This window comes from Gigantopelta aegis, chromosome 4, assembly GCF_016097555.1.
Source record: "Gigantopelta aegis isolate Gae_Host chromosome 4, Gae_host_genome, whole genome shotgun sequence".
NCBI lineage: Eukaryota > Metazoa > Mollusca > Gastropoda > Neomphalida > Peltospiridae > Gigantopelta > Gigantopelta aegis.
This window is the reverse complement of record NC_054702.1, coordinates 83749109-83776795: the sequence shown is the minus strand read 5'-3', so window position 1 is coordinate 83776795 and position 27687 is coordinate 83749109. Positions and strand designations below refer to the sequence as shown.

The 27687-nt window shown below is 36.9% G+C and overlaps 1 protein-coding gene across 3 annotated transcripts in view; it reads left to right on the top strand.

Moving 5' to 3' along the window:
* The window catches only part of LOC121371251 (regulator of G-protein signaling 7-like), a 165035-nt gene that overhangs the window by 75852 nt on the left and 61496 nt on the right, over positions 1-27687 (top strand). For all 3 annotated transcript variants that reach the window (XM_041496997.1, XM_041496998.1, XM_041496999.1), the window contains exon 3: positions 21582-21632. In XM_041496997.1, coding sequence (XP_041352931.1) covers positions 21582-21632 — 51 coding nt within the window. The remainder of the gene's footprint in view (positions 1-21581; positions 21633-27687) is intronic.

Here is a 27687-nt window from a genome sequence, read left to right as displayed (position 1 = left end):
TTTAGAAAGCTGTTGGGAATAGCAGCAATAAGATAATATTGGTATTATTCAGGAATGAAATATTAATTAATTAATTGATTGGATCAAAATGATTATAAAAAATAATTCAATTCAGGGATAGAGTCAGGATTTTGTAAAAGGGGGTGGGAGTCACAAAATTATATAAAAAAGGGCAATTTGAGTGTAAATGAGCTGAGCTCCCAAAAGGAGTAAGATTTGTAGGGGATTCAGGGTCATGCTCCCAAGGCCATCGTATGTGCTACCCTGTCTGTGGGATGGTGCATATAAAAGATCCCTTGCTGCTTATCGATAAAAGTAGCCCATGAAGTGGCAACAGCGGGTTTCCTCTTTCAACATCTGTGTGGTCCTGACGCCATATAACTGTAAATAAAATGTGTTGAGTGCGTCATTAAATAAAACATTTCCTTCCTTCCCAAGCATATTTACAAATAAAGCTGTTCAAATATGCATTTTCAGGGCAATTTGTATATTGTATGATGAATTTTTGTTTTTAAAGTCATTAAAAAGGGCACTTCAAATTGGCATAGGGGAGGTGGTCATGGGACCTTTGTGACTTCTCTTCCTGAATCTGTCAGTGCACTTTTGTAATAGTCATAGTCTCTATTTCTAAAATGTGATTTCTATTAAACCTGTGTTAAGCTGTCACCCAAAGGGTAATAAAAGGTAATTAACGTCATACTGATCAATTTGAATTAAGATTATTTGGGAGTTTAGTAAGATGGCTCTTTATTACAGGTGACCACTTTACATAGGTCTTAGCTTACTGGTCACTTGTGTTCAGCTTTGACATTAGCATGCAGATGCTTAATGGGGTCATATAAAACATTCCCAGTCTTTATTATACCGTGCTGATAACTTAAGCCATAAAAACAGCAGATGCTGCTGATGTACTGGCGGTGATAGAAGCACCAACAACAGTTAACTCGGGGAATACTAAAGCTGGCTGTTTAGCACTGTGATTGTTTTATAAATATGTGCAAGTCAATTGGATGGTGATAATTGTGAGGGATCCATTTGATCTGATTAAAGTCAGCACCACTGTTGTCCTGATTGGCCATGTTGGCTGGCTCTGTGTGCAGACCGGCCCCAAGAGAGAGCAGTGATTTATGCCAGCTCAGCTGCCCCGGCTGTCTTCCAGAGATTGCCAGAGCCTAAAGGTTTCGTTGTTGGGTCGTGGAAGCAAATTGGGATTTCCCTTAGTGGCTCTCATTGCTGCACGATCTTTGACCTGGAGGCAGTGTTTACCACTGTTGACCTGGATCCACTTGGTGCCTTTGCTGAATGAGGAAAGAAGCAAAAAGGCAAATTCTGTGTACTCCCCTGTCCCAGTCCATTAAAGGAAAGTAGAAAGTTAAAGTTTGTTTTGTTTAACAACACCACTGGAACACATTCATTTATTAATCATCAGCTATTAGATGTCAAACATTTAGTAATTTTGACATATAGTCTTAGAGAGGAATCCTGCTACATATTTTCATTAGTAGCAAGGGATCTTTTATATGCGCCATCCCACAGACAAGATAGCACATACCATAGCCTTTTCTATACCAATCGTGGTGAACTGGTTGAAACGAGAAATAGTCCGATGGACCCACCGACGGGATCGATCCCAGACCGATTGCACATCAAGTGAATGTTTTACCTCTGACCCCTCAGGAAAGTAGAAACACATACATATAGGGTTTGTTTTTTTATTATCAAAACATTATTCATGGATCTACTGAATTGTTCACCATGCTAATAAATTAACAGTATTTATATGTATATGTAATATGAATATCAAGATGACCTTTATATCTGTGTCTTAATAATAATAATAATTTTTAAAAACTAATTATTTTGGATTTGTCACTTTAAAAGAACGAAGTTAAGGAGAACTGCCCGAACAATTTACTGGTATATGCAGATTTTATATCATTTGTTTTGTGGTTTTGTTTTTAGATAGACAACAGCAACTATGATAGCTGTTAATTATGATAGCTGTCACCTCTTGGGGACTCAAAAACAAAAACCTTGCTAATTCTTCAACTCATATCTGGCTTATATACATTTGTATGTATATACTACTCAAAAGAATTTAAGGGTCAGACGATATTTTCGACATTATTTTCTGAATGTCAATTATATTAGCTAGACCATAATGTCACGCATGGTATTGTTCCATTTTGACGAAAGTGGGTCTAAGCAACCCATAAATGAATTAAAATCCACTGTCATTGACACTGTCGACTAGTTCTAATGGCGAAAACATGCTTACATTTGCACGTAAATTAGGGCGAAAGCGAAAGGTCTGCTAAGTGCCCATAACTTGCTTTTTTACAAAGCGCTTCATTTGCACGCTTTGCACGTGTATTCCATGTTCCCAATGCTGAATTTCCGTATAATTGGAGCTTGCGTTCGTATACGGTGCACACTCCAAATTCGACAATGGTATGACTTCAAGTGACTATCGAAGATCGAGGAAGGGCTATTGCTTGGCTTCAGGATGGCAATACGCAAAGAAATGTTGCTCTGAGACTTGGTGTCAGTCAGAGTGTCGTTGGCCGACTGTGGCAATGGTACCAAGCAACGAATTCTGTTCGAAATTGTCCACGTTCGGGAAGACCCCGAAGCACTACAAATAGAGAGGACCGCTACATCACCAATATGGCTCTACGTCAACGCACAACCACTGCACGCCGATTACGTGACAATCTGCGGACTGCGACTGGAACTCGAGTGTCTGATCAAACCATACGCAATCGTCTGAAAGCCAATAATCTACGCTGCCGTCGCCAGGCTGTTCGACCACCACTCCTACCACGTCACAGAACGGCCAGACATCACTGGTGCACGCTTCATCTGCGGTGGCAACATGTTCAGTGGGGTCGAGTGATGTTCACTGATGAGTCCAGGTTTAGTCTTCAGTTCAACGACGGTCGGGTTCGTGTCTACAGACGTCCTGGGGAGCGCTTCGCTGACGTTAACGTTAGACAACGTCACCAGTTCGGTGGTGGCAGTGTCATGGTGTGGGGCGGCATCTCTATCCACCACAGGACCCCCCTCTATGTAGTGGATGGCAATCTGAATGGAATCCGCTATCTGAATGAGATTATCCGGCCGTTGGTTCTCCCAGGCCTTCAGCAGATTGGCGGCGGGGCAGTTCTGCAGGATGACAATGCCAGACCCCACCACGCCAGGGTGGTAACGGACTTTCTCAGACAACAAGGTATCGCCAGGATGGATTGGCCAGCATATTCGCCTGACTTGGCCCCAATAGAGCACGCCTGGGACGAATTAGGCAGGAGAGTTCGGGATAACCATGCCCCTCCGGCCAACCTTCATGATCTGGGTCAACTTCTTATGGCAGAGTGGCAGGCCATTCCCCAAGAGTTCTTCAGACGTCTGATCAACAGCATGAGGCAACTATGTGTCGAGTGTATTCGCGCCAGGGGTGGATTCACACACTATTAAACGAATGTTCTAATGTGTAAAATCCATGTTTGACAACCTTCAACTTTGACAGCATGTCATGTGACTTTCTTGTATACAGTGACGTTTATTTGTGTTTTTTTGTAAATATGGAACAATAAATTAAATTTTTGGTGTAGTTTACATCATCAATCTAATACACTCTGAAACTTATTTGGTTATAAATTTTTTACCCTTAAATTCTTTTGAGTAGTATATATGTGTTTTATGTCTACAATATAAAAATCCCCACTAATCTCACAAAGAAGAGCTAACCTATTGGAGTAATCTGTTTGCATCAAAAGGGAACCAATTAAATTTTTAAATTCACTAAAAATGTCTATGTAAATAAAAACATTTCTTAACATTAAATTTCATTTTTAATACAGGAGTGTAGACAAAATACCAGGACAGTCACGGTATGCAGCTGTATCTGCAATATGATACCAAAGTAATCGATAATGCAATACACGGAGACTAAAGGTAGAACTGCACATTTTACCTTAGCTGTTCCATCAGATGTCTTCATACCTGTATCAAAAGAGAAAATTTAACCTATGCAATTTAATGGTAATTTAATATGACACTTTTTTATTTACACAGATTCTTTTTTCTTCAAATTTTTTTATTTGAGTTGGTTTTGGTTTAAAACTTAATAACATGTTTTTTTTATGAATTTTAACTGTATACTTTATTGAGTTATATGTTAATTCATCTATTCTCGTTTGATGCAAATGGACTATAGACTGTAAATCACTGAATGTTCTTGTCTTGTGACCCAGATTTGTATTTCATTACAACCATTAAGGGAACGTTGTTTGATTAAATTAGCAATTTCAATCAGAACATCTTGAAATTACTTTTAGACATGAATTACTCACAGTGAAACCAGCTTTTCCCTTAATGCCCAGTTTGTATGTGATGGGAGCCTACAATAAAGCAACTCTTAACCTCAGTGACATACGTATGTATGCATGCCACTGATTACTGACAGAGAAATAACTTTAGCCTGAATGCCCTATGTGAGTATGATGGATTGCCTACAGTAAAACAATCCCTAAATGCCCTGCCCACGAATGGTGGATTTCCTACGGTGAATTACACTCTAGCCTGAATGCCCTATTTGAATGTGATTCATTTCCTTCAGTGAAACAAACCCAGAATGCCCTGCCCATGAATGGTGGATTTCCTACGGTGAATCCTATTCTAGCCTGAATGCCCTATTTGAGAGTGATAGATTTCCTCCAGTGAAACAAACCCAGAATGCCCTGCCCATGAATGGTGGATTTCCTACGGTGAATCATATTCTAGCCTGAATGCCCTATTTGAGTGTGATGGATTTTCTCCAGTGAAACAAACCCAGAATGCCCTGCCCATGAAGGGTGGATTTCCTACGGTGAATTATATTCTAGCCTGAATGCCCTATTTGAGTGTGATGGATTTCCTCCAGTGAAACAAACCCAGAATGCCCTACCCATGAATGATGAATTTTATACATTGAAGTAAAATATCCTGAATATCCTAATGGTTGATTTTGTACATTGAAGCAAACTACCCTGAATGTCCTAATGGTGGATTTCATAGTCAAGTAAACTACCCTGAATGTCCTAATGGTGGATTTCATAGTCAAGTAAACTACCCTGAATGTCCTAATGGTGGATTTCATAGTCAAGTAAACTACCCTGAATGACCTAATGGTGGGTTTCAGTCATGTAAACTACCCTGAATGTCCTAATGGTGGATTTCATAGTCAAGTAAACTACCCTGAATGTCCTAATGGTGGATTTCATAGTCACGTAAACTACCCTGAATGTCCTAATGGTGGATTTCATAGTCAAGTAAACTACCCTGAATGTCCTAATGGTGGATTTCATAGTCAAGTAAACTACCCTGAATGTCCTAATGGTGGATTTCATAGTCAAGTAAACTACCCTGAATGACCTAATGGTGGATTTCATAGTCATGTAAACTACCCTGAATGTCCTAATGGTGGATTTCAGTCATGTAAACTACCCTGAATGTCCTAATGGTGGATTTCATAGTCAAGTAAACTACCCTGAATGTCCTAATGGTGGATTTCATAGTCAAGTAAACTACCCTGAATGACCTAATGGTGGATTTCATAGTCAAGTAAACTACCCTGAATGTCCTAATGGTGGATTTCATAGTCACGTAAACTACCCTGAATGACTTAATGGTGGATTTCATAGTCAAGTAAACTACCCTGAATATCCTAATGGTGGATTTCATACATTGAAGTAAAGTACCCTGAATGTCCTATCTGAGTGGATGTCCTACAGTGAAACATACTCTACCTTGAATGTTTTGCTTGTATGACTGATGAACTGATGAACTGCCTTCCATAAATCAAACACTAAATGTTCTTGTCATGTGTGGGCTAGTTGGATGATCTTTTGTAGTTTAACACTCATACAGGTTCCTTATAGATCTTCTCTTTCAAGTAATAATATAAATCATCTAAGAAGAGAGCTGTTTGTCAAAACTCACAATCCAGCAAAATACAAAAAAAACCTATATAATTGATTCCTCATTGTCAGTTACTTGTTAACGCTTCCATTAAAGTTACAGGAAGGACTTTCAAAGTTTGGCATTTGTCCAGGCAGCAAGCTTTCAAGATGAACAAGCCATACATAATTTCCTCAACTTAGTTAAACTATTATTGAACTGCAAACCTCCCTTTGTTGTTTATAGTATGAGCTAGCTCTATAATTCTTGGTCACATCTGACTGATCTGATGAAAGCTATTGCTAGTATATAAATTCATATGTGCATCATGTTTATATATTACTCTGTAAACACATCAGTTCTTGCAGCTTAGCATGTTTGTTTTCAGAGGGTAAATTGACTACTGCCCAGTTCAACTTGTCTCTGAGCTAGGGGCAAAATACATTCTCCATGGAAACACGTACCTCGGATTGAGTATAGACATGTATTATAATCCTTAAGACTACTTCTGATATATTACATCCTTCTGATGTCATGGCTGAATACACTTTGATCTATTATGGAATGAATCTTAAGAGTTTCACCAAGTTAAAATTATGTTCACCAGAAAAAAATATGTGTTAGAATATACGGGATGGTCTGAATAAACCATCATCCGGTGATTATGGTGTGTACCTTGGTTATTCTTCATAACAAAATCTGACTTCACAATAGTTTGCCTACATACATTACTGTGTATTACATGTCTGCTTAAGACAAATTAATTGCTTTGAAATGCAATGAATACCTTGAAAATCTTAAAGTATTAATTACACTCAATTGTATTCATTTAATTCTCAATTATTTTTAAAGTAATTAACCCAAAGTAATACAAAATGCATGGTCTCATATGTGTAATTGTACATGTGTAATATCAAACTGCAAGACCTTGATGGGTATCTTCATAATAAAGTGATCCCTTTTTAATTACTACTGAGTAACATATATACTGTAGCCCATTTGTCTCAAAAGAGAACTGATGAACTGGCATGTAACCCTTTAAAGGGACATTCCTGAGTTTGCTGCAATTTTTAAGATGTTATCGACTAACAGAAACCTTTTAATGATTGTAATTAGATATCAAATATATTTTTCTGCATAATATATTAGTGGTTGTATATTAAACATGTTTCTGATTGTTCTAATATTTGTACTAGGTTAAATTTTATGTTATTTCCTAAAATATATTTTTTCCTACGTACGAAATTATTTGAAGACAAAATCCAGTTTGGGCTTCTTACAAATATGAAGACGACCAGAAACACATTGAATATACAGACACTGCTATTCTAAACCAGAAAATATATTTAATATGTAAGTTTAATCGTAGAAATATTTTATTAGTCGGAAACAACTTACAATGCAGCAAACTCAGGAATGTCCCGTTAAGGAATAATACTGTGGAATTATGAAAATATTAAAAATGTCTTATTTATGTCATGTTGTTTTAACACATTTCTTTACATAGGGTAAACACTTGTTTATATAACATCCATGTACATGAACACAGGAAGTAAATAAGTCATGTATGACTTTTAATAATGATCTTAAAAAAAAATCCTGTTCTATTAATAATACTAATATGTGACAAATCTGGATTTTGGCTAGATTGCCAATCACTTTTCTAATCATATAACTGTCAGTTTTAACAAATTAATTTGCAGAATATCTTGAGTAAACATTTAATACTACCATATACACGGTATTCAAACCCCAGCTTATCGATCAGTTACAGCTGTTGTTTGAAAATCCATATTGTTATCAAAACTATAGACATTCTTAAACCTTCAAAAATAATATTTGACGTAATCTAACCAAATTAAAAAAATATATAATGTGACATTTATTTTTTCAGCCTTTGTTACTTTTTCTAAAATGCATAATAGCTGATCCACTGCTGGGGACTGAAGCAATGATCAACGACCATTTGTCACATATCTAATTGTATTTGTTGGTTTTTAATCTTAAAAATACTAACAGTTGTCCTATATATGGTTTACCTGTATGTGTAAGGTAGTTCAAAGACTCTTGCTCTATTTACACATTAACACCATAACCCCAGTAGTTCCTGCAATGCTTTGTAAATGTCTTGATGACCAATATCTTTGAAACAGTAACATGACATTATGACAGTGAAGCTGAATGTCGTGTGGTTCAGTGATATCATTGTTTTATTGTTCTTCAGTACAGGGACCTCAGAGCTGTGTTAAGGGACATACCCTAGTTTTTAAACACTAAAGTATATTTTTCACTATTACAGCCATTTATGATCACTAAAATCAAATATTACTTATATTTTATTGTTTAAATTATCCATTTCCGTACAACAAAAGTGCTTCTGGTTATTGTGGTGTTTCTAATACCACAAAATGCATTTTTCAAATTTTTAAAAACGCATATGCGTCTGAGAAGTGACTGATACAGAGTCGCGTTTTAGTTTATTTTGAAGGGTATTTCAACTTCACAGACTCTTATTTCAAATTTGTTACAGGTTTGTCAATTAACCAAACTTAGTATCCATTTTTACGGGTTGAAACTAGAGTCTAGGTGAAAATTATGCCTTAGTGTTTAAAAACTATAGTAGTGTCGGAAATAGAATAAAACTGATTTTTGTCGATTTTATCTTTCATATTAAACTGACAAGTATATATTTTGTAAATATCTAATTTAGTATTTACTTGTTTGGGTTCTCATTGATGTACAAGGTGGTGTTTACTCTTGAAATTAAAAGAAAGATGTCAGTAAACAGGTGATTTGTGCACTTTATTGGAATAAACTATAACAAATTTTGATCGACATGTGTCAATTTCATTTACCCTTAAACAAACTTTTCATTTAAAACTTCAAGTTAACTGAGTATTTTGAATTGCAGCATAAATTATTAATTATGGTCAGCATATTTAGTGAATATAAATTCAATATAAGTACATTAGAAATTTACCCAGTCTTGCAACTACTTAAAGGTGCAATATCATAGTAATATGTGAGCATCTGTTTGTGTTAAAGGTTCTCCAATAAAAATATATTTTCTACTAGTAGATAAAATTATATTGTTAGAATCATTTATGGGCATATAGTTGAAGATGTAGTCTTTAAATTTTAAAGCAAAATTTAATTTAAAAAACATATTTGCAATAGCCGTGATTATGCAACCTGGAGATAGCACCTTTAATACATGTACATAGCACCTTTAATACCAGTATAATAGACCAAACACTGGTTCTTGACAGTTTTGCTCAAAAGTTACTTAGAAATGTCTACAAATATTTAGTTTTGGAGAGGGATAGGGGTAAACCATCATCAGAGACAGTCCTTCACATATTGCAACAGCAATGAAATTGACACATGTCGATCATTTTTTTAAGTCTGTTCCAATAAAGAGCACAGATCACCTGTTTACTGACATCTTTCTTTTAATTTCAAGAGTAAACACCACCTTGTACATCAATGCAAACCCAAACAAGTAAATACTAAATTAGGTAGAGTATCATTAAATAGGTATTTATAAAATATTTACTTGTCAGTTTAATATGAAAGAAATAATCGACGAAAATCAGTTTTATTCTATTTCCAACAGTACTTTAGGGTCTGTCCGTTTAATGTCTATATTATGTAATTCAATATATATCGGATTCCAAACTGAATGATCACTTAGTCTACACAGTCAGTGTTCTCTGTTCAGTGTATTTTAAGCGTTATGTATTTCCATTTATTCGTATTAACATTACTATCAAACAGCTATATAAAGGGTTGCAAACAAATCACTAGCATTTGTACATGGATTACAACTAATATTGTGGGTAGAATGATGGAAATACATGGTAACATGGTTTCGTGCCTGCTTATTTTGGCCAAATATCTCTTATCATTTCCCCCCCAAATTTGTGGATTTGCTGCCAGCAACGAGCTAACTTGCCATCAATTGTTGCTAACTACTGGCTGTGCTCAAGACAGGTGGAACTTAATATCATCACTGTTTTGTGAACACTTGACATCATCACTGTTTTGTGAACACTTGATATCATCAGTTTTGTGAACACTTGATATCATCACTGTTTTTTGAACACTTGATATCATCACTGTTTTGTGAACACTTGATATCATCACTGTTTTGTGAACACTTGATATCAGCACTGTTTGAACAGTGGTTGGTGAGTGCATGTCATCACAAGTGTTTAAATGCCCAATGAGCTCTGTCATATGCAGGTTTAGATGTGTCCAGCCTGTGTTTGAAATGGTGGTTCTTCTACAGGCCAAGTAGAAATCAAGGCTTCTAAAAACTGTGAGACCAATAGTTTTGTTTACACATCAGTCACACAAGTCTGGTTTTGAGTAACCTATTGACCATTCACACATTAAATTTAGAACATCATTTACATGGTCATGATGGGAAGGAAATGGTTTATTTAGCGACACACTCAACACATTTGGTTATGATGGGTTACACAAAAGTGAAATGGGTTACCTGAATTTGCTTTTGCATAACCCATTAATGTGTTTTACAAATGTTCAATTCTCAGGGGTCCGAGGAAAACTATTATCCTGGAGAGTGGCATTTCTCCTGACTGATTCACTACCTTATCAAAGTGTCCCTTTGTCTCAGTCTTATACAGATATGATTTTGAATGTGATAATTGTTTTGCATCAAGACTTCCTGTATATTGATTATTCAGCCTTCTTGACATCACAAAGACATGAAAAAGCAGAAGAAGTCTTATCGACATGCATGCAAACGTGAACATGAATTCTTATTTGAATAGTCTGTACTTGTTGGCATCATAATTTAGGGTTTTTTACGGCAAATCTCTCTTTCTTCTGTGGCAGTGAACCATTTCAAACATGCACAAAGACATACAGTCGAGTGTAATTATGATGTGTTACACAGCAGGACCTAGCAAGTAGTGAACTTTGAGTGTAATTATGATGTGTTACACAGCAGGACCTAGCACGTAGTGAACTTTGAGTGTAATTATGATGTGTTACACAGCAGGACCTAGCACGTAGTGAACTTTGAGTGTAATTATGATGTGTTACACAGCAGGACCTAGCACGTAGTGAACTTTGAGTGTAATTATGATGTGTTACACAGCAGGACCTAGCACGTAGTGAACTGAGTGTAATTATGATGTGTTACACAGCAGGACCTAGCACGTAGTGAACTTTGAGTGTAATTATGATGTGTTACACAGCAGGACCTAGCACGTAGTGAACTTTGAGTGTAATTATGATGTGTTACACAGCAGGACCTAGCACGTAGTGAACTTTGAGTGTAATTATGATGTGTTACACAGCAGGACCTAGCACGTAGTGAACTGAGTGTAATTATGATGTGTTACACAGCAGGACCTAGCACGTAGTGAACTTTGAGTGTAATTATGATGTGTTACACAGCAGGACCTAGCACGTAGTGAACTTTGAGTGTAATTATGATGTGTTACACAGCAGGACCTAGCACGTAGTGAACTTTGAGTGTAATTATGATATGTTACACAGCAGGACCTAGCACGTAGTGAACTGAGTGTAATTATGATGTGTTACACAGCAGGACCTAGCACGTAGTGAACTTTGAGGAGGGCGGAACAAAGCCCAGTGGTAAAGTGTTCACCTGATACAGTCAGTCCAGGATCAATCCCCATCTGTGAGCTATATCTCTTTCCAGCCAGTGAGTGCACCACAACTGGTATATCAAAGGCTGTGGTATGTGCTATCTTGTCTGTGTGATGGTGTGTATATGTAATGGAAAAATGTAGCTCTAAGACTATATGTCAAAATTACAAAATGTTTGCCATCCAATAGCTGAAGATTTATAAATAACCTCAGTACATTTTAACCTACTGGAGAGAGAGAGAGAGAGAGAGAGAGAGAGAGAGAGAGAGAGAGAGAGAGAGGGAGAGAGAGACAGACAAATAGAGAGAGACAGAGAAATAGAGAGAGAATTAGAGAGAGACAGAGAGACAGAGACAGAGAGAGAGAGAGAGAGAGAGAGAGAGAGAGAGAGAGAGAGAGAGAGAGAGAGAGAGAGAGAGAGAGAGAGAGAGAGAGAGAGAGAGAGATAGCTTTTCAAAAGACAAACAGCACAAACCATGTCAAAATGTTTGATGTGCGAGTGCGAGTGCAAATAATTTTTACATGTTCATATACCACTAGAGTTTCAAGCATGTCCATCCCAGGGCCTGTGTCTGGATAGCCAGGGGCTTGTCCCAGGACAGATGTTTGATGTATCAGTCTTGAGGCCACTAATGGCAGTCAGTTCCTACACACCAACAAATGTCAAGTCGGTGCTCTACCATTGAACTACATGCCACCCCCTCAGTGACTAGAATAAACTGTTATAGAAAAAGAACTGGCATGTCAAGTTGACTATAAATGGTATTGCAGCCATGAAGCAGAGGTATATGTCATTGCATAACAACAATCAAAGCTACTCAAACTGCCACCTCTGTTAAGCAAACAGCTGTCTTAACAGGACACTTTAATATTCTCTTCAATCTAATGTAGTACTAAACTGATATACTGTACAAGCACGAAAGAAAGGAAGGAATATTTTATTTAATGACACACAACTCAACATATTTTAATTACAATTATATGATGTCGGACATATGATTAAGGACCACACAGATAATGAGAGAGAAAACATGCTGCTGCCACACAATTGGCTACTCTTTCTGATTAGCAGCAAGGGATCTTTTATATGCAACATCCCACAGACAGGATAACACATACCACAGCCTTTGATATACCAGTCATGGTGCACAGGCTGGAATAAGAAATAGACCAATTTGCCCAGTGACAGGGATCAATCCTAGACTGACCACACTTTATCACAGGGCTACATCCTGTCCCTATAAACGAGCAAGAGGTCACTTTTTGATACACCACTGTGTGACTGCTTAACAGAGTTTTGAGTCCATTCTTAAATTATTTAAATATTGCAGAGCTGTTCTGTAAACAATTATCATAAAATGACAAGGCCACATAGACTCATAACCAAAATACATAAACAAATAATTCCATACATTGCCACTATTTACAGAAGAAACAATTGTAACAGCTAGGGCAGATTTAGTCTAAGCTCATAATTGTTGTATATAGCATGTTTAATGAGAAAAGGCTGGTTAAGAAGCTGTCTAGTAGGCCTTGTCATCCTTCCCCTACTAGCTAGATGACACTGATTAATATCACACAAGACCACATTGATATATACATATTATATAAATATGCAATGGATCTGGAAAACACAATAATCTATGGGCTTTTTAAATCCATAAATAAACAGGGGCAGGACATAGCCCAGTGGTACAGCATTCGCTCAATGTGCAGTCGGTGTGGGATCGATCCCCGTTGGTGGGCCCATTAGGCTATTTCTCGTTCCAGCCAGTGCACCACGACTGGTATATCAAAAGCTGTGGTATGTACTACCCTGTTTGTGGGATGGTGCATATAAAAGATCCCTTGCTGCTAATCGGAAAGAGTAGCCCATGAAGTGGTGACAGCGGGTTTCCTCTTTCAATATCTGTGTGGTCCTTAACCATACGTCTGATGTCATATAACCGTAAATAAAATGTGTTGAGTGCGTCGTTAAATAAAACATGTCTTTCCATAAATAAAGAATTATTGACAAAATAATAGAAGGTAAGCTAACAATACTCAGGAAACATTGAATATTTTATAGAGTTTTTTAAATCGTACAACATTCTAGTGTCATGTAAATATATGCTTGTAATGAAATTGTGATATATACTCTTCCTTTGGGGGGGGGGGGGGGGGGGTGTAAATAAACTGCAAGGAATTTATAAATCTCAAAACATTGTAATAAAACCCAGATTCACCAAACAAAATACCCAGAACTCTCTAAACATAAAATATGACTGAATTGCAGCCCCCCATCACCCCCCTCCCCACTCCAACATGTGATTATAATAATTTATAAGCGTGAAATTGTTTTTAAAAACAAGTTGCAGTTTTTTACTGAATTACATACAAACTAAGATATATTTTTCTGGGGAATGGCAGCAAATCCTTGTACAGTGATTCATGGGACCAGTAACAACCTTGTGAAAATATCCTGTAGACTCTCCCTTGTGCAGAGATACAATTTTTATTATGTTAAAGGATTTGTTATTCATATTTAGTGCAGTTTGGATTAACACACTCTGAAAACCAAAATCTATAATTCACTCCACATTTCTGCAAGTACTGTGCACCTTGTCTGTATGTGTTCATGTGGCTTCAAGTGGTTAGTAATAAATCTGGCACTTCTGAAAGCACTTTTACTTTGGCACCAATATAAAGAGATGTGAAAGATTTCAACCTGCATGGCCACTTACACAAGTCATTTTGATTAAATCTGATCTGAGACCGCTTGGATCATAAATCTCTGTGATGTGTTACAAACTTGTTCTGTGTATCCCTGACACATCTTTTCACAAAGATGTTTCATTTGCTCAGAATGTTTATCAAGAGCTGCAAGAGGATGTTCAACACAAGCTTACCACCTCGGGCGTCCCATCTTTGTTGGTGACTTTGATGTTAACCTGAAGGCTTTGTAATAACTTGATATCTCAACGCATTGGTTAATTAGCTGCTACAAGGTACCAACCATATGGTACTTGTAACATTTTGGCTTTACAATGTGAATGTGGGAGTAGAAATCCACTGCCAGGACATAGACTACTCTTATTAACAGTAAGTTGTTTTTTTAAAGTATACTTTTCGACAAACAAGATGGATTTTTGATATACTAATAATAGAACACTATTTAGAATGGGAAATAATCTACATGTATATCTCTGAATGGTATTATAATCATTAAACTAAGCACTCAAAATGTTTTGGAGAACTTGTCAGTGAAGAGTTTCTTTTTAAATTTTGTAAAAAAAACCTGCTTTTTCTTAAGTCTATTAATATTAAAGAATTGACCAAATTTCAGGGTTCAAACTTAAAAATTTATTACCTAAAGCAATTTTGAAACCAGTAACTTTTGCAACAAGTAAACACAAAATTTAAAAAAAAAAAAATATTCCTTCAACTGATGGCAATAATTTTTATCCAGTGGCAAAAACCTGCCAATGGTAAATCCCCACACCTACAGTAATTCATAATCTCAAAACCTGTATGGTAAAGCCCCACACCTACAACAGTTCATAATCTCTAAACCTGCCAGTGGTAAAGCCCCACACCTACAGCAATTCATAATCTCTAAACCTGCCAGTGGTAAAGCCCCACACCTACAGCAATTCATAATCTCTAAACCTGCCGGTGGTAAAGCCCCACACCTACAGCAATTCATAATCTCTAAAGCTGCCGGTGGTAAAGCCCCACACCTACTGCAATTCATGATCTCTAAACCTGCCGGTGGTAAAGCCCCACACCTACAGCAATTCATGATCTCTAAACCTGCCGGTGGTAAAGCCCCACACCTACAGCAATTCATGATCTCTAAACCTGCCGGTGGTAAAGCCCCACACCTACAGCAATTCATGATCTCTAAACCTGCCGGTGGTAAAGCCCCACACCTACAGCAATTCATGATCTCTAAACCTGCCGGTGGTAAAGCCCCACTCCTACAGCAATTCATGATCTCTAAACCTGCCGGTGGTAAAGCCCCACACCTACAGCAATTCATGATCTCTAAACCTGTCGGTGGTAAAGCCCCACACCTACAGCAATTCATGATCTCTAAACCTGCCGGTGGTAAAGCCCCACACCTACAGCAATTCATGATCTCTAAACCTGCCGGTGGTAAAGCCCCACACCTACAGCAATTCATGATCTCTAAACCTGCCGGTGGTAAAGCCCCACACCTACAGCAATTCATGATCTCTAAACCTGCCGGTGGTAAAGCCCCACACCTACAGCAATTCATGATCTCTAAACCTGCCGGTGGTAAAGCCCCACACCTACAGCAATTCATGATCTCTAAACCTGCCGGTGGTAAAGCCCCACACCTACAGCAATTCATGATCTCTAAACCTGCCGGTGGTAAAGCCCCACACCTACAGCAATTCATGATCTCTAAACCTGCCGGTGGTAAAGCCCCACACCTACAGCAATTCATGATCTCTAAACCTGCCGGTGGTAAAGCCCCACACCTACAGCAATTCATGATCTCTAAACCTGTCGGTGGTAAAGCCCCACACCTACAGCAATTCATGATCTCTAAACCTGCCGGTGGTAAAGCCCCACACCTACAGCAATTCATGATCTCTAAACCTGCCGGTGGTAAAGCCCCACACCTACAGCAATTCATGATCTCTAAACCTGCCGGTGGTAAAGCCCCACACCTACAGCAATTCGTGATCTCTAAACCTGCCAGTGGTAAAGCCCCACACCTACAGCAATTCGTGATCTCTAAACCTGCCAGTGGTAAAGCCCCACACCTACAGCAATTCGTGATCTCTAAACCTGCCAGTGGTAAAGCCCCACACCTACAGCAATTCGTGATCTCTAAACCTGCCAGTGGTAAAGCCCACACCTACAGCAATTCGTAATCTCTAAACCTGCCAATGGTAAAGCCCCACACCTACAGCAATTCGTAATCTCTAAACCTGCCAATGGTAAAGCCCCACACCTACAGCAATTCGTAATCTCTAAACCTGCCAATGGTAAAGCCCCACACCTACAGCAATTCGTAATCTCTAAACATGCCAATGGTAAAGCCCCACACCTACAGCAATTCATAATCTCAGCAATGGCAATTGTTGTCCGTGCCATCATTAAGTTTGAGCCCTGCTTTTATAATAAATATAGCCAATAAAAGTAAATACATTTTTTTTTTCAAAATTCGAAAGACAATTTATGAAATAATATTTAGCTGATTAGTAATTCTTTGAAGAAATCATTCACATGAACCCAAATATTGTAATACATTAGCTAGACTGAACACCTAATATATTGTGCATAGCTAATGATGGAAGAAAACCAGTATAAAATGCAGCAAGTATACACAAAGTGTTGTTATAAACGTTGTAACATTTACAAGAATTTAAAGTTCACAAGAATTTAAGGGGCGGGATGTAGCCCAGTGGTAAAGCGCTTGCTTAATGTGGTGTTGGTCTAGGAACGATTCCCATCAGTGGGCCCGTCCAGCCAGTGCAGCCTAACTGGTATATCAAAGGTTGTGGCATGTGCTATCCTGCCTGTGGGATGGTGCATATAAAAGATTCCTTGCTACTAATGGAAAAATGTAGTGGGTTTCCTGTCTAAGACTAAATGTCAAAATTATCAAATGTTTAAAATCTAACAGCCAATGATTAATAATCTATGTGCTCTATTGGTGTCATTAAACAAAACAAACTTTAACTTTAACAAACAAACTTTGACAAGAATTTAAGAAAACAATATTTTATGTTTCAATCAATTATAACTTAATGTGTATACCACTGGTTTATGTCAGCCATATAAGGGATATTATATAATAGATGTATAGGCCTATAGCAAACAAGCAATTTATGTAGTTATTCAGTTGTACCTAATGCACAATTTTGTTGTTTGAATTAGTAACACAATACAGATATTTCCAGCAACAAATTAATTTTCAGTAAGACCAAAGCCTGTCTGCAACCACTCTAAATATGTTAGGCAGACATTAGTTTATAAATATGGATGAATTTCAGTATTGAATCTTCTGGTAAACTTGGTAATAAACCTTGCCATTTTCTACATTAAAGGTCACTTGAGATTAAATGACAAATTTTGGCCTATAACTGTTAGCTCTGTAATGAAGAAATCTCAAGGGTCTCCCACACTGAATAGGCATGTACATTATGCAAATGTATATATTTTTAATGAAGCCTAAGGATTATATTGGATATGTTACCTTGCATTGTGTTTAGATGCATCTTCCTAGAACCATCCCCTATTTAAAAATGACTAACTGAACATAGATAATGTTCCTTACACACTCGTGTAAAAGATGACCCATTATAGATCAGTTTTGTCTCCAACATATGTTGAAAATCACTTTAGCTGTTCTGAGGTAACCATAAATGCATGACATCATTTCTATAGCCAGTAAAAGATAAAATAACAAAAAATGTCTGCCCTTGGTAGGTCATTTGTCTAAAGTTCAGTCTTTTTAAAGACTTTTATTAAATTACTTTTTTAATAACAGTAAGTGTAAGAAATAAAATAATACACGTGTTTGCTGGAGATGATTTATCTTACAACTCATGGTTTCCAAACATATTAGATATCTCACTCATTTCCACTCATTGTAATATAAATCAGTGGGTACTTGTATATTATTCTCTATTTCTTACACACCCACTGGTGAGAACATCAATTGTTATTTTTATAACACATATATATGTGATAACAATTTATAGACATTTTACTGACTGTTCCTAGGTGATGACCAGGTCACATGTGCCATATTATCCAATGAGAACAAATTGATAACATTGTGATGTAAAACTTAACCTGAAATTGATTTGTCTGTGATGTGGAAGTTAACTTCAAGTGCCATGGCTTTAACTAAGTTTTAGTCAAAAAAGATGTTTAAATTTGTTTAAAACCTGGGTTTTGAGGATATATAAGCAGAGCCAGTTTATCCTAGTAGCTAGCACATGTAGCCAGGCCTTTCCCCGGGATTTTTTTTAAGGCGCTTACATATTTAGCATCATTATAACACAAAAATTTAGCCAAAAGAAGTGGGGTAGTGAGTTGAAAACAGTTAAAGGTGCATACCCTAGTTTCAGCCAGTGAATATGGACATTGAGTTTAGTTAATATACAAACCTGCAACCCACCTTTGGATACGGTTATAACTGAGAAGTTAAAGTCTGTGATGTTTAAACAGGGAAATACTATCTAAAAGTAATGAGAGCTTGTCTCCATAACCATTATATTCAGATGAACGTACATTTTTAGAAACTAGGGTATGTCACTTTAAGTGTTTGCCTTCAATCCATCAAATCATGTTTGGGTGTTTTTTTGTTTTGTTTAGTAGGTTTTTTTGTTGTTGTTTTTTTTTTTTTTTGGGGGGGGGGTTAAAACTTTTTTTTAAATAACCCATCAATTCCCCACCCCCAACAATTTAATAATTTGCGCCATGTTGTTGCTGTTGATTTCAGTATCGTGTTAAATTCTTGTTGTGATTTCTGCTTGTAAAATACCTAAGCTAAGAATGCTGACTTCACAGTATATTCCATTTATAAAAAAAACGAAGAAAAAAAAAACGTTAATAAAATAAAATTTTACGGTCTTTTTAAAATCCAGCTAACTTATTAAATGTCACCTCACAGTTTTACAAATATATATCTAGCATTATCTAACAAATATGATTATTGTAAACTAATTCAGTGTACGTTTAACTGCAATTTGTATAAATACTGCATGTTCATTTCCCGCGATCGCGATCTGCATTCGTGCTCACGACCATAGGATAGGTACAAAATTAACAAAGACAAAGGAAATAACTGAAATTGCAGTTAGGTATTCATTGATGCAAACAACTATTGTTTTTTTTACAAATTTACCTCAAGATTTACTTCTGTATAATTCTCTTGACACATGGGTGTCAGCTGACTCTGAAGCATGACGTATATTACGCCAAGAGCTTTTCTCAGTTCAGCCAACGAACGTTCTTCCTAATGTTCGCGAACTATTTGATTGGTGTCCGTCGTCTCCATTTGGTTTAACGTGAGGTGCACAAACCAGTGTAGCGAACGTTTTGTTTTCGCTCGGTCTGGCTGAATTCAGCCCTTGAGATAGCCGACATGTCTACGGCCCTGAACTGGCATGTGTATTCAAAGTGAAACACATTTTCGGTTTGTTTTTATTACTTTGGTTCAAAGACTTTACAAAGTTAAAATAACAAGTTACATATCTTCCAGACATTGAATCACCGTCACATTGCTATCATACATGTCGAATGCATGCCGTTAAAATTAATAACCTTGATTATTAAAATTAGCAAACATCATAAGGCATACGCTGTATTCGCTATTATGCTAATTGAATATTTGGTGTTATTATGTTTGAGGTGTCGAATAGATTATGTAACCGTTTGTTCACATCACAAGATAGAAAATGGCTCAGCCAAAATTTTAGCCACTTGCAAATTTTATTAGCCATTTTTTTTTTGTAAAAATAATTTTTAATTAGCCGATAGCTAAATTGGTTACGGACAGCGCGAGCCCTGGATGTTTTCAATATGTGTTTTGGGAAGGGGTGTTAGGATAGAAATTACTGATTGCCATCTTAACTGTACTATTAAAAAGTGCTTCACCTATTGTTTATTGAGTTAAATAGTACAGTTAATTCTGTCAATGTGCATCTTCTTTGATCGGCCTTGAAGCTTGATTGCACGGCACGGGAATCCCGTTATGCGTAAGCGCCTTCCTGACGGATTAGCGGTCCTAGTAGATGTGGTAAAATTACCAAATACCAATTGTGAGCAGACAACTGGTCCATTGTTAAGTAGTTAGGAAGTGTTTTACCTGTCATAGTGATTAGGTGTGCTTGGTATACTGGTACACAAGTTGTTTGCAAGAGGTAGTCGACTGCCACGCTCGTACTTGTGATAATTATTTTCTATAGTACTTCAAATCAAGGCGTAGCGGCAATTGATTTAAGGCACTTCCACACCCTCAAAGCGCTTACTTTACGGACCAAGGCGTGTCGGGCTGCTACGCCTAATGGCCCTGGGGAAACCCCTGATGTAGCATGTGCTATGGGCCCCGCGTCTCAGGGGGCCCCACGGTGATGTGTACATTTATTTTCCCAGGTAATTTTTCCCCTCTTTCTAAGGGGGTTGCCAATATATATCCTGGGAAGGAGGCCCTACTGTTATTTGTGCTACAGGCTCTGCAAATCCTTAAACCGGCTCTGTATATAAGAAATAAAATACTATGTTATGATACTATGATACATTTGTTTCCTTTAAATGCCATTTATTTTAAAACCTACCAAACTCGCTTTAGCTTGATAGATATGTTTTAAAAGAACTCATAAGATAAATGGTATCTAGCAGTCACTAATGTAATATTCTCAATTTCATACACACCTGTTGGAGAGAACACTGTATGACATTTGTGGTACTACGCAGTGATATCACAAATGTTAGATACCAATTTTAACACATTGTGCCATAATAAGTTGTAGTTGAAAAAGATGTTTAAATTTCTTTTAAACAGGATTTGAGGATATATTAAAAATAGAATACTAAATTTTTATCTGTTAGATACCATTTATATTTTACATCTCATTAGCTAACAACATATCCAACTTGTTTAACTCATTAGGTACATTTTTAAATAAAAGATAAATAGTATCTAACAGCTACTCACATAGTATTCTTTATACAATGTGCATGGGCAGATACAACGTGCACACCTCATTTTTATCTAACAGACACTGTATACACCTTTTGATATATAAAGCAACACTTTAGGATCATCAGCCTTTGCATCATCTGTACAACCTTTGTTTTTTTTAATTTCTGATTTGCCCCTATTAATATACATATAATCAGATACGAGAAAAGCACCATGTAATTTGTGGAGCCTTGTGTTTAATTTTCACGGGACTTCTTAACCCTTGCTGATTCAATGATTTTCTATGCATTGATTATTCTCAGATTGTTCTTGTTGTGTTTTGCAGGTATTGACCTGGTGAGCTGGATGATGAGGAATCTTGATGTAGAAGATCAAGGTTAGTGTTGTTAAAACATTACTGGTTTTCTCGTAGTGTACAAATATTGCTTTTCCTCTTATACATGTACTAGTGATCCAGATGAAATTTAAATCTTTCAAATTAATCTACTTATTTTGTTTTTATTCATATTTTTTTGGTTATTTATTTAGTTTTTTTTTTTTTTTTTTTTTTCAGAAGACATTCCCAATTATCACCATTTTTATTTTATTGCTATAGGGGAAGAGGTTAATGTCAACATATGTGTTTTAATCAAACAAAAATGTTGAAAAAAGATATCCTTTACAAAATCAATAGTTCTTCTTTGCTACCTACATCTTATGGAGGGGATGAAGGTAGCAAAAAAGGTGTGTGTTTCGCAATTATCAATATTTTTATGTGTACATTTGTTTATATATCCCATTAAAGTTCAGCATGCTGTCCATTTTGTGATACACAAGCAGATGTGAATATCTCAACAGTTTTGCATAATAATATGCTCTCTCTATATACTAATATAGGTGAATGGAAATTTCAGTATTAGCCGAATCAGTAGATCACTGTTCGAGGGTCTCTGGTTCGAATCCTGTCAGTGGAGGTTAAATTAATTTAAGTTATCATATTGCTAGGCAGTCCCTGACTGCTGTTGCCAGTACTGGTGTTAGATAACATAACCAGGATAACTGGAAGTAATTTGAACATGAAAATTCCATTCACAGGGTAAAGACCTGAAGGCCAGCAATTTGCTGCTTTATTACAGGACTACTTTTCTTTGTTGCTGTGTTCAGGTGAAGGCTTCAGGCCAGTAGCTGTTCTATCTTTCAAAGATGATTGCTTTTTGATTTTCACAATTTCCCCTCAAAGTGCACTCGGGAATATTGCCTGGATACCCATTGAAATTTAAGCTATTACCATTATAACAAAAATGAGATGAACTTGAAAAGTCGGTGGACTGTCAACTGAGAGCTGTTTTAATATTTGTTTCAACTTGGAAATTAAACATTAGAATTTTGTTATAAAGTAGATGGATTTTTTAAAGACTTTATTTCTGCAGGAAGTCTGAAAATAGAGCACTCGTCTGTTATGCCGCAAGTCATCGGTTTTATCATTTACACTGCAAGAAGCTTGGGACCCATTATTAATTCTAAAAATATATAGATTCTTGTGTCTTTAACAAACCATTTTTTATTATGTTTAACTTTGGCACAGGAGACACAGCTGTATACTGTGTTTTAAATTATTGCTGTTTAATGAAATAATTATTTGTATGTTTTGCAAAATAAAACAATGGATATTAACCATTATAATGTTTTAGAAATATGTCTTAATTTTATTAAAATCATTATTAATGAGTATTGCGTATAATGAGTATTGCTTATAGGTTAGAATAATAAATACAGAACATCATACATATAGGCTTATCTTCTTATTGTGCACAAGAACATACTAGAGCACAGAATAATAATTACATTGCATAATAAATCTGTGCAGTAAATAAACTAGTTACGGTATGTGAGTAAATAAAACCAAATTTCAGTTTAAATAACATACATGCATGTGATGTTCTTTGTATATACATCCAAGGATACATCAAAGTAACATCTTTAAAATATATTTCTATACTTGTTTGATATCTGCAATATGATATACTAGTAACCGCATTCCATTTAATCATGAAAGTACCTGCTGCTTTTCATCAGTCAAATACACCAGACTGCATTTAGTGTTGTACTTTTCTACATCTATAGGAAAAGCTATATATAGATTATACTAACAAGAGTAGGAACTCCTATCTGCCCTGGGGCCTGATGATGATGTTTTAGCCCAGGAGGGGCATGCTTGAATCTTGATTTGATATGGACATGTTACAATGTATAACCTGAACCTATCAGAGTAGGATGTAGATACTGGTTTATTTGTCATTCTTTGATGTGTTCTCTATGAGAAAAATGTATTTAAAAGCAGGGCTTGAATTTTACAGTGGCACTGACAGCAATTGCTGTAATTTTACTGATGACAAAAACATTTCACACTTACCATTTTTAGATAACAGATTCTTAGGTTCAAGCTCTGTAAAAGACCCACTTGTCTCTATTTGGAATGACTGAATAGTCTGTATGTTAGCAACAGGTAAAATCTGTGGAATAATTTTGGTGCTGATCAGGCAGTTCCATGGTTTATGTCCAGGACAGCATGCCCAGCTGAACTTATTAGCATTCCATAGTTATATCACCATCATCATCATTATAATCATTATCACCACCACCACCACCACCACCATAGCCATTACCATCACCATCATCATCATCATCATCATCATAGCCATTACCATCATCATCATCATCATAGCCATTACCATCATCATCATCATCATAGCCATTACCATCATCATCATCATCATAGCCATTATCATCATCATCATCATCATCATAGCCATTACCATCATCATCATAGCCATTACCACCATCATCATCATCATCATAGCCATTACCATCATCATCATCATAGCTATTACCATCATCATCATCATCATAGCCATTACCGTCATCATCATCATCATCATAGCCATTATCATCATCATCATAGCCATTACCATCATCATCATCATCATAGCCATTACCACCACCATCATCATCATAGCCATTATCATCATCATCATAGCCATTACCACCATCATCATCATCATAGCCATTACCATCATCATCATCATAGCTATTACCATCATCATCATCATCATAGCCATTACCATCATCATCATCATAGCCATTACCATCATCATCATCATCATAGCCATTACCACCACCATCATCATCATAGCCATTATCATCATCATCATAGCCATTACCACCATCATCATCATCATAGCCATTACCATCATCATCATCATAGCCATTACCACCACCATCATCATCATAGCCATTATCATCATCATCATAGCCATTACCACCACCATCATCATCATCATAGCCATTACCATCATCATCATCATAGCCATTACCACCATCATCATCATCATCATATCCATTACCATCATCATCATCATAGCCATTACCATCATCATCATCATCATCATAGCCATTACCACCATCATCATCATCATCATAGCCATTACCATCATCATCATCATAGCCATTACCATCATCATCATCATCATCATAGCCATTACCACCATCATCATCATCATCATAGCCATTACCATCATCATCATCATAGCCATTACCATCATCATCATCATCATCATAGCCATTACCATCATCATCATCATAGCCATTACCATCATCATCATCATCATAGCCATTACCATCATCATCATCATAGCCATTACCATCATCATCATCATCATCATAGCCATTACCATCATCATCATCATAGCCATTACCATCATCATCATCATCATAGCCATTACCATCATCATCATCATAGCCATTACCACCATCATCATCATCATCATAGCCATTACCACCATCATCATCATAGCCATTACCACCATCATCATCATCATCATAGCCATTACCATCATCATCATCATAGCCATTACCATCATCATCATCATAGCCATTACCACCATCATCATCATCATCATCATAGCCATTACCATCATCATCATCATCATAGCCATTACCACCATCATCATCATCATCATAGCCATTACCATCATCATCATCATAGCTATTACCATCATCATCATCATCATAGCCATTACCATCATCATCATCATAGCCATTATCATCATCATCATAGCCATTACCATCATCATCATCATCATAGCCATTACCACCACCATCATCATCATAGCCATTATCATCATCATCATCATAGCCATTACCACCATCATCATCATCATCATAGCCATTACCATCATCATCATCATAGCCATTACCATCATCATCATCATCATCATAGCCATTACCATCATCATCATCATAGCCATTACCATCATCATCATCATCATAGCCATTACCACCATCATCATCATCATCATAGCCATTATCATCATCATCATCATAGCCATTACCACCATCATCATCATCATCATAGCCATTACCACCATCATCATCATCATCATAGCCATTACCACCATCATCATCATAGCCATTACCACCATCATCATCATCATCATCATAGCCATTACCATCATCATCATCATAGCCATTACCATCATCATCATCATCATCATCATAGCCATTACCATCATCATCATCATCATAGCAATTACCACCATCATCATCATCATCATAATAGCCATTACCATCATCATCATCATAGCCATTACCACCATCATCATCATCATCATAGCCATTACCACCATCATCATCATCATAGCCATTACCATCATCATCATCATCATAGCCATTACCATCATCATCATCATAGCCATTACCACCATCATCATCATCATCATAGCTATTACCATCATCATCATCATCATAGCCATTACCACCATCATCATCATCATAGCCATTACCATCATCATCATCATCATAGCCATTACCATCATCATCATCATAGCCATTACCACCATCATCATCATCATCATAGCCATTACCATCATCATCATCATAGCCATTACCATCATCATCATCATCATCAACATCATCAGTCTTCACATTAAGCAAAATCAAGGTGAGCTAAAGGTCACTCTCCTTAAATGATGCCAGGCGAGCATCACATGAAGTTTCAAGTGAAATTCATTACAAAATGTATTGCAAGGTGATAAGTTTTCAGCTCTCTTAAATCTTTCCTAGCAAGTGTGGAGGGGAGCGGGAGTGATCACGTGCCTTTTCTTGCAAAGACTAATCATCATCATCATCATCATCATCATCATCATCATCATCATCATCATCATCATTATCATTATCATCATGATTATCATCATCATCATCATCATCATCTGACATCATCATTGTTATCAAACACAGCATGGCTCAGTAAACAAAGGTCATGTGATATGAACAACACTATAATAGCCTAAGGATTAGTTACCAGTTTTATATCTCTAGTCAAATGACAAAATGGAGTCTAAATTGAATAATGGTGTGATATTAGATATATTTAATGACATAAAATGCTACAATCCCTTTATGTAAGAGGATCGTGCCAGCAAGGCAACACTGGGCCATTAAACCTGTGATCCTCATGTACCAGTTGATCAGTATAAACAAATAATGAGTTGCCCAATGACCTAACACAATGTGATGGTTAAACATAAGCTGCAATCATGCAGTCAGATCATTAGTCGTTCCAATCAGTTCACCACAACTGGACAAAGGCCATGGTATGTGTTTTCCTGTCTGTGGGAAAGTGCATATAAAAGATCCCTTGCTTCATTAGGAAAAATTTAGCAGGTTTTCTTTGATGACTATGAGTCAGAATTGCCAAATGTTTGACAACCAATAGCTGATGATTAATCAATCACTGTGCTCCAGTGGTGTCGTTTATCTCTAACATCATAAGACTACTAGATAGGTCTGTACAGTAAAGTTTGTTTTATTTAACGACGCCACTAGAGCACATTGATTTTTTATCTTATCATCGGCTATTGGACGTCAAACATATGGTCATTCTGACACTGTTTTTTTTGTTGAGAAAACCTGCTGTCGCCACATAGGCTACTCTTTTATGACAGACAGCAAGGGATCTTTTATTTGCGCTTCCCACAGGCAGGATAGCACAAACCATGGCCTTTGTTGAACCAGATATGGATCACTGGTCGGTGCAAGTGGTTTACACCTACCCATTGAGCCTTGCGGAGCACTCACTCAGAGTTTGGAGTCAGTATCAGGATTAAAAATCCCATGCCTCGACTGGGATCCGAACCCAGTACCTACCAGCCTGTAGGCTGATGGCCTAACCACAATGCCACCGAGGCCGGTGGTCTGTACAGAGTAATCAGCCTAGTGGGTGTAGTGGTCAAGCCATTGGTACTGAATTTGAATGTGCTACCAGCTCCCATACAGAGTGCCACTGTACCAACAACTCATAGGTATTAGATGTGGGGGAGGGGGAAAGGGTCATGCAAACCACACCCTGAACGAAGAGAGGGTATTGCCCTCTTCAGTCAAAAAATCAAATCAGC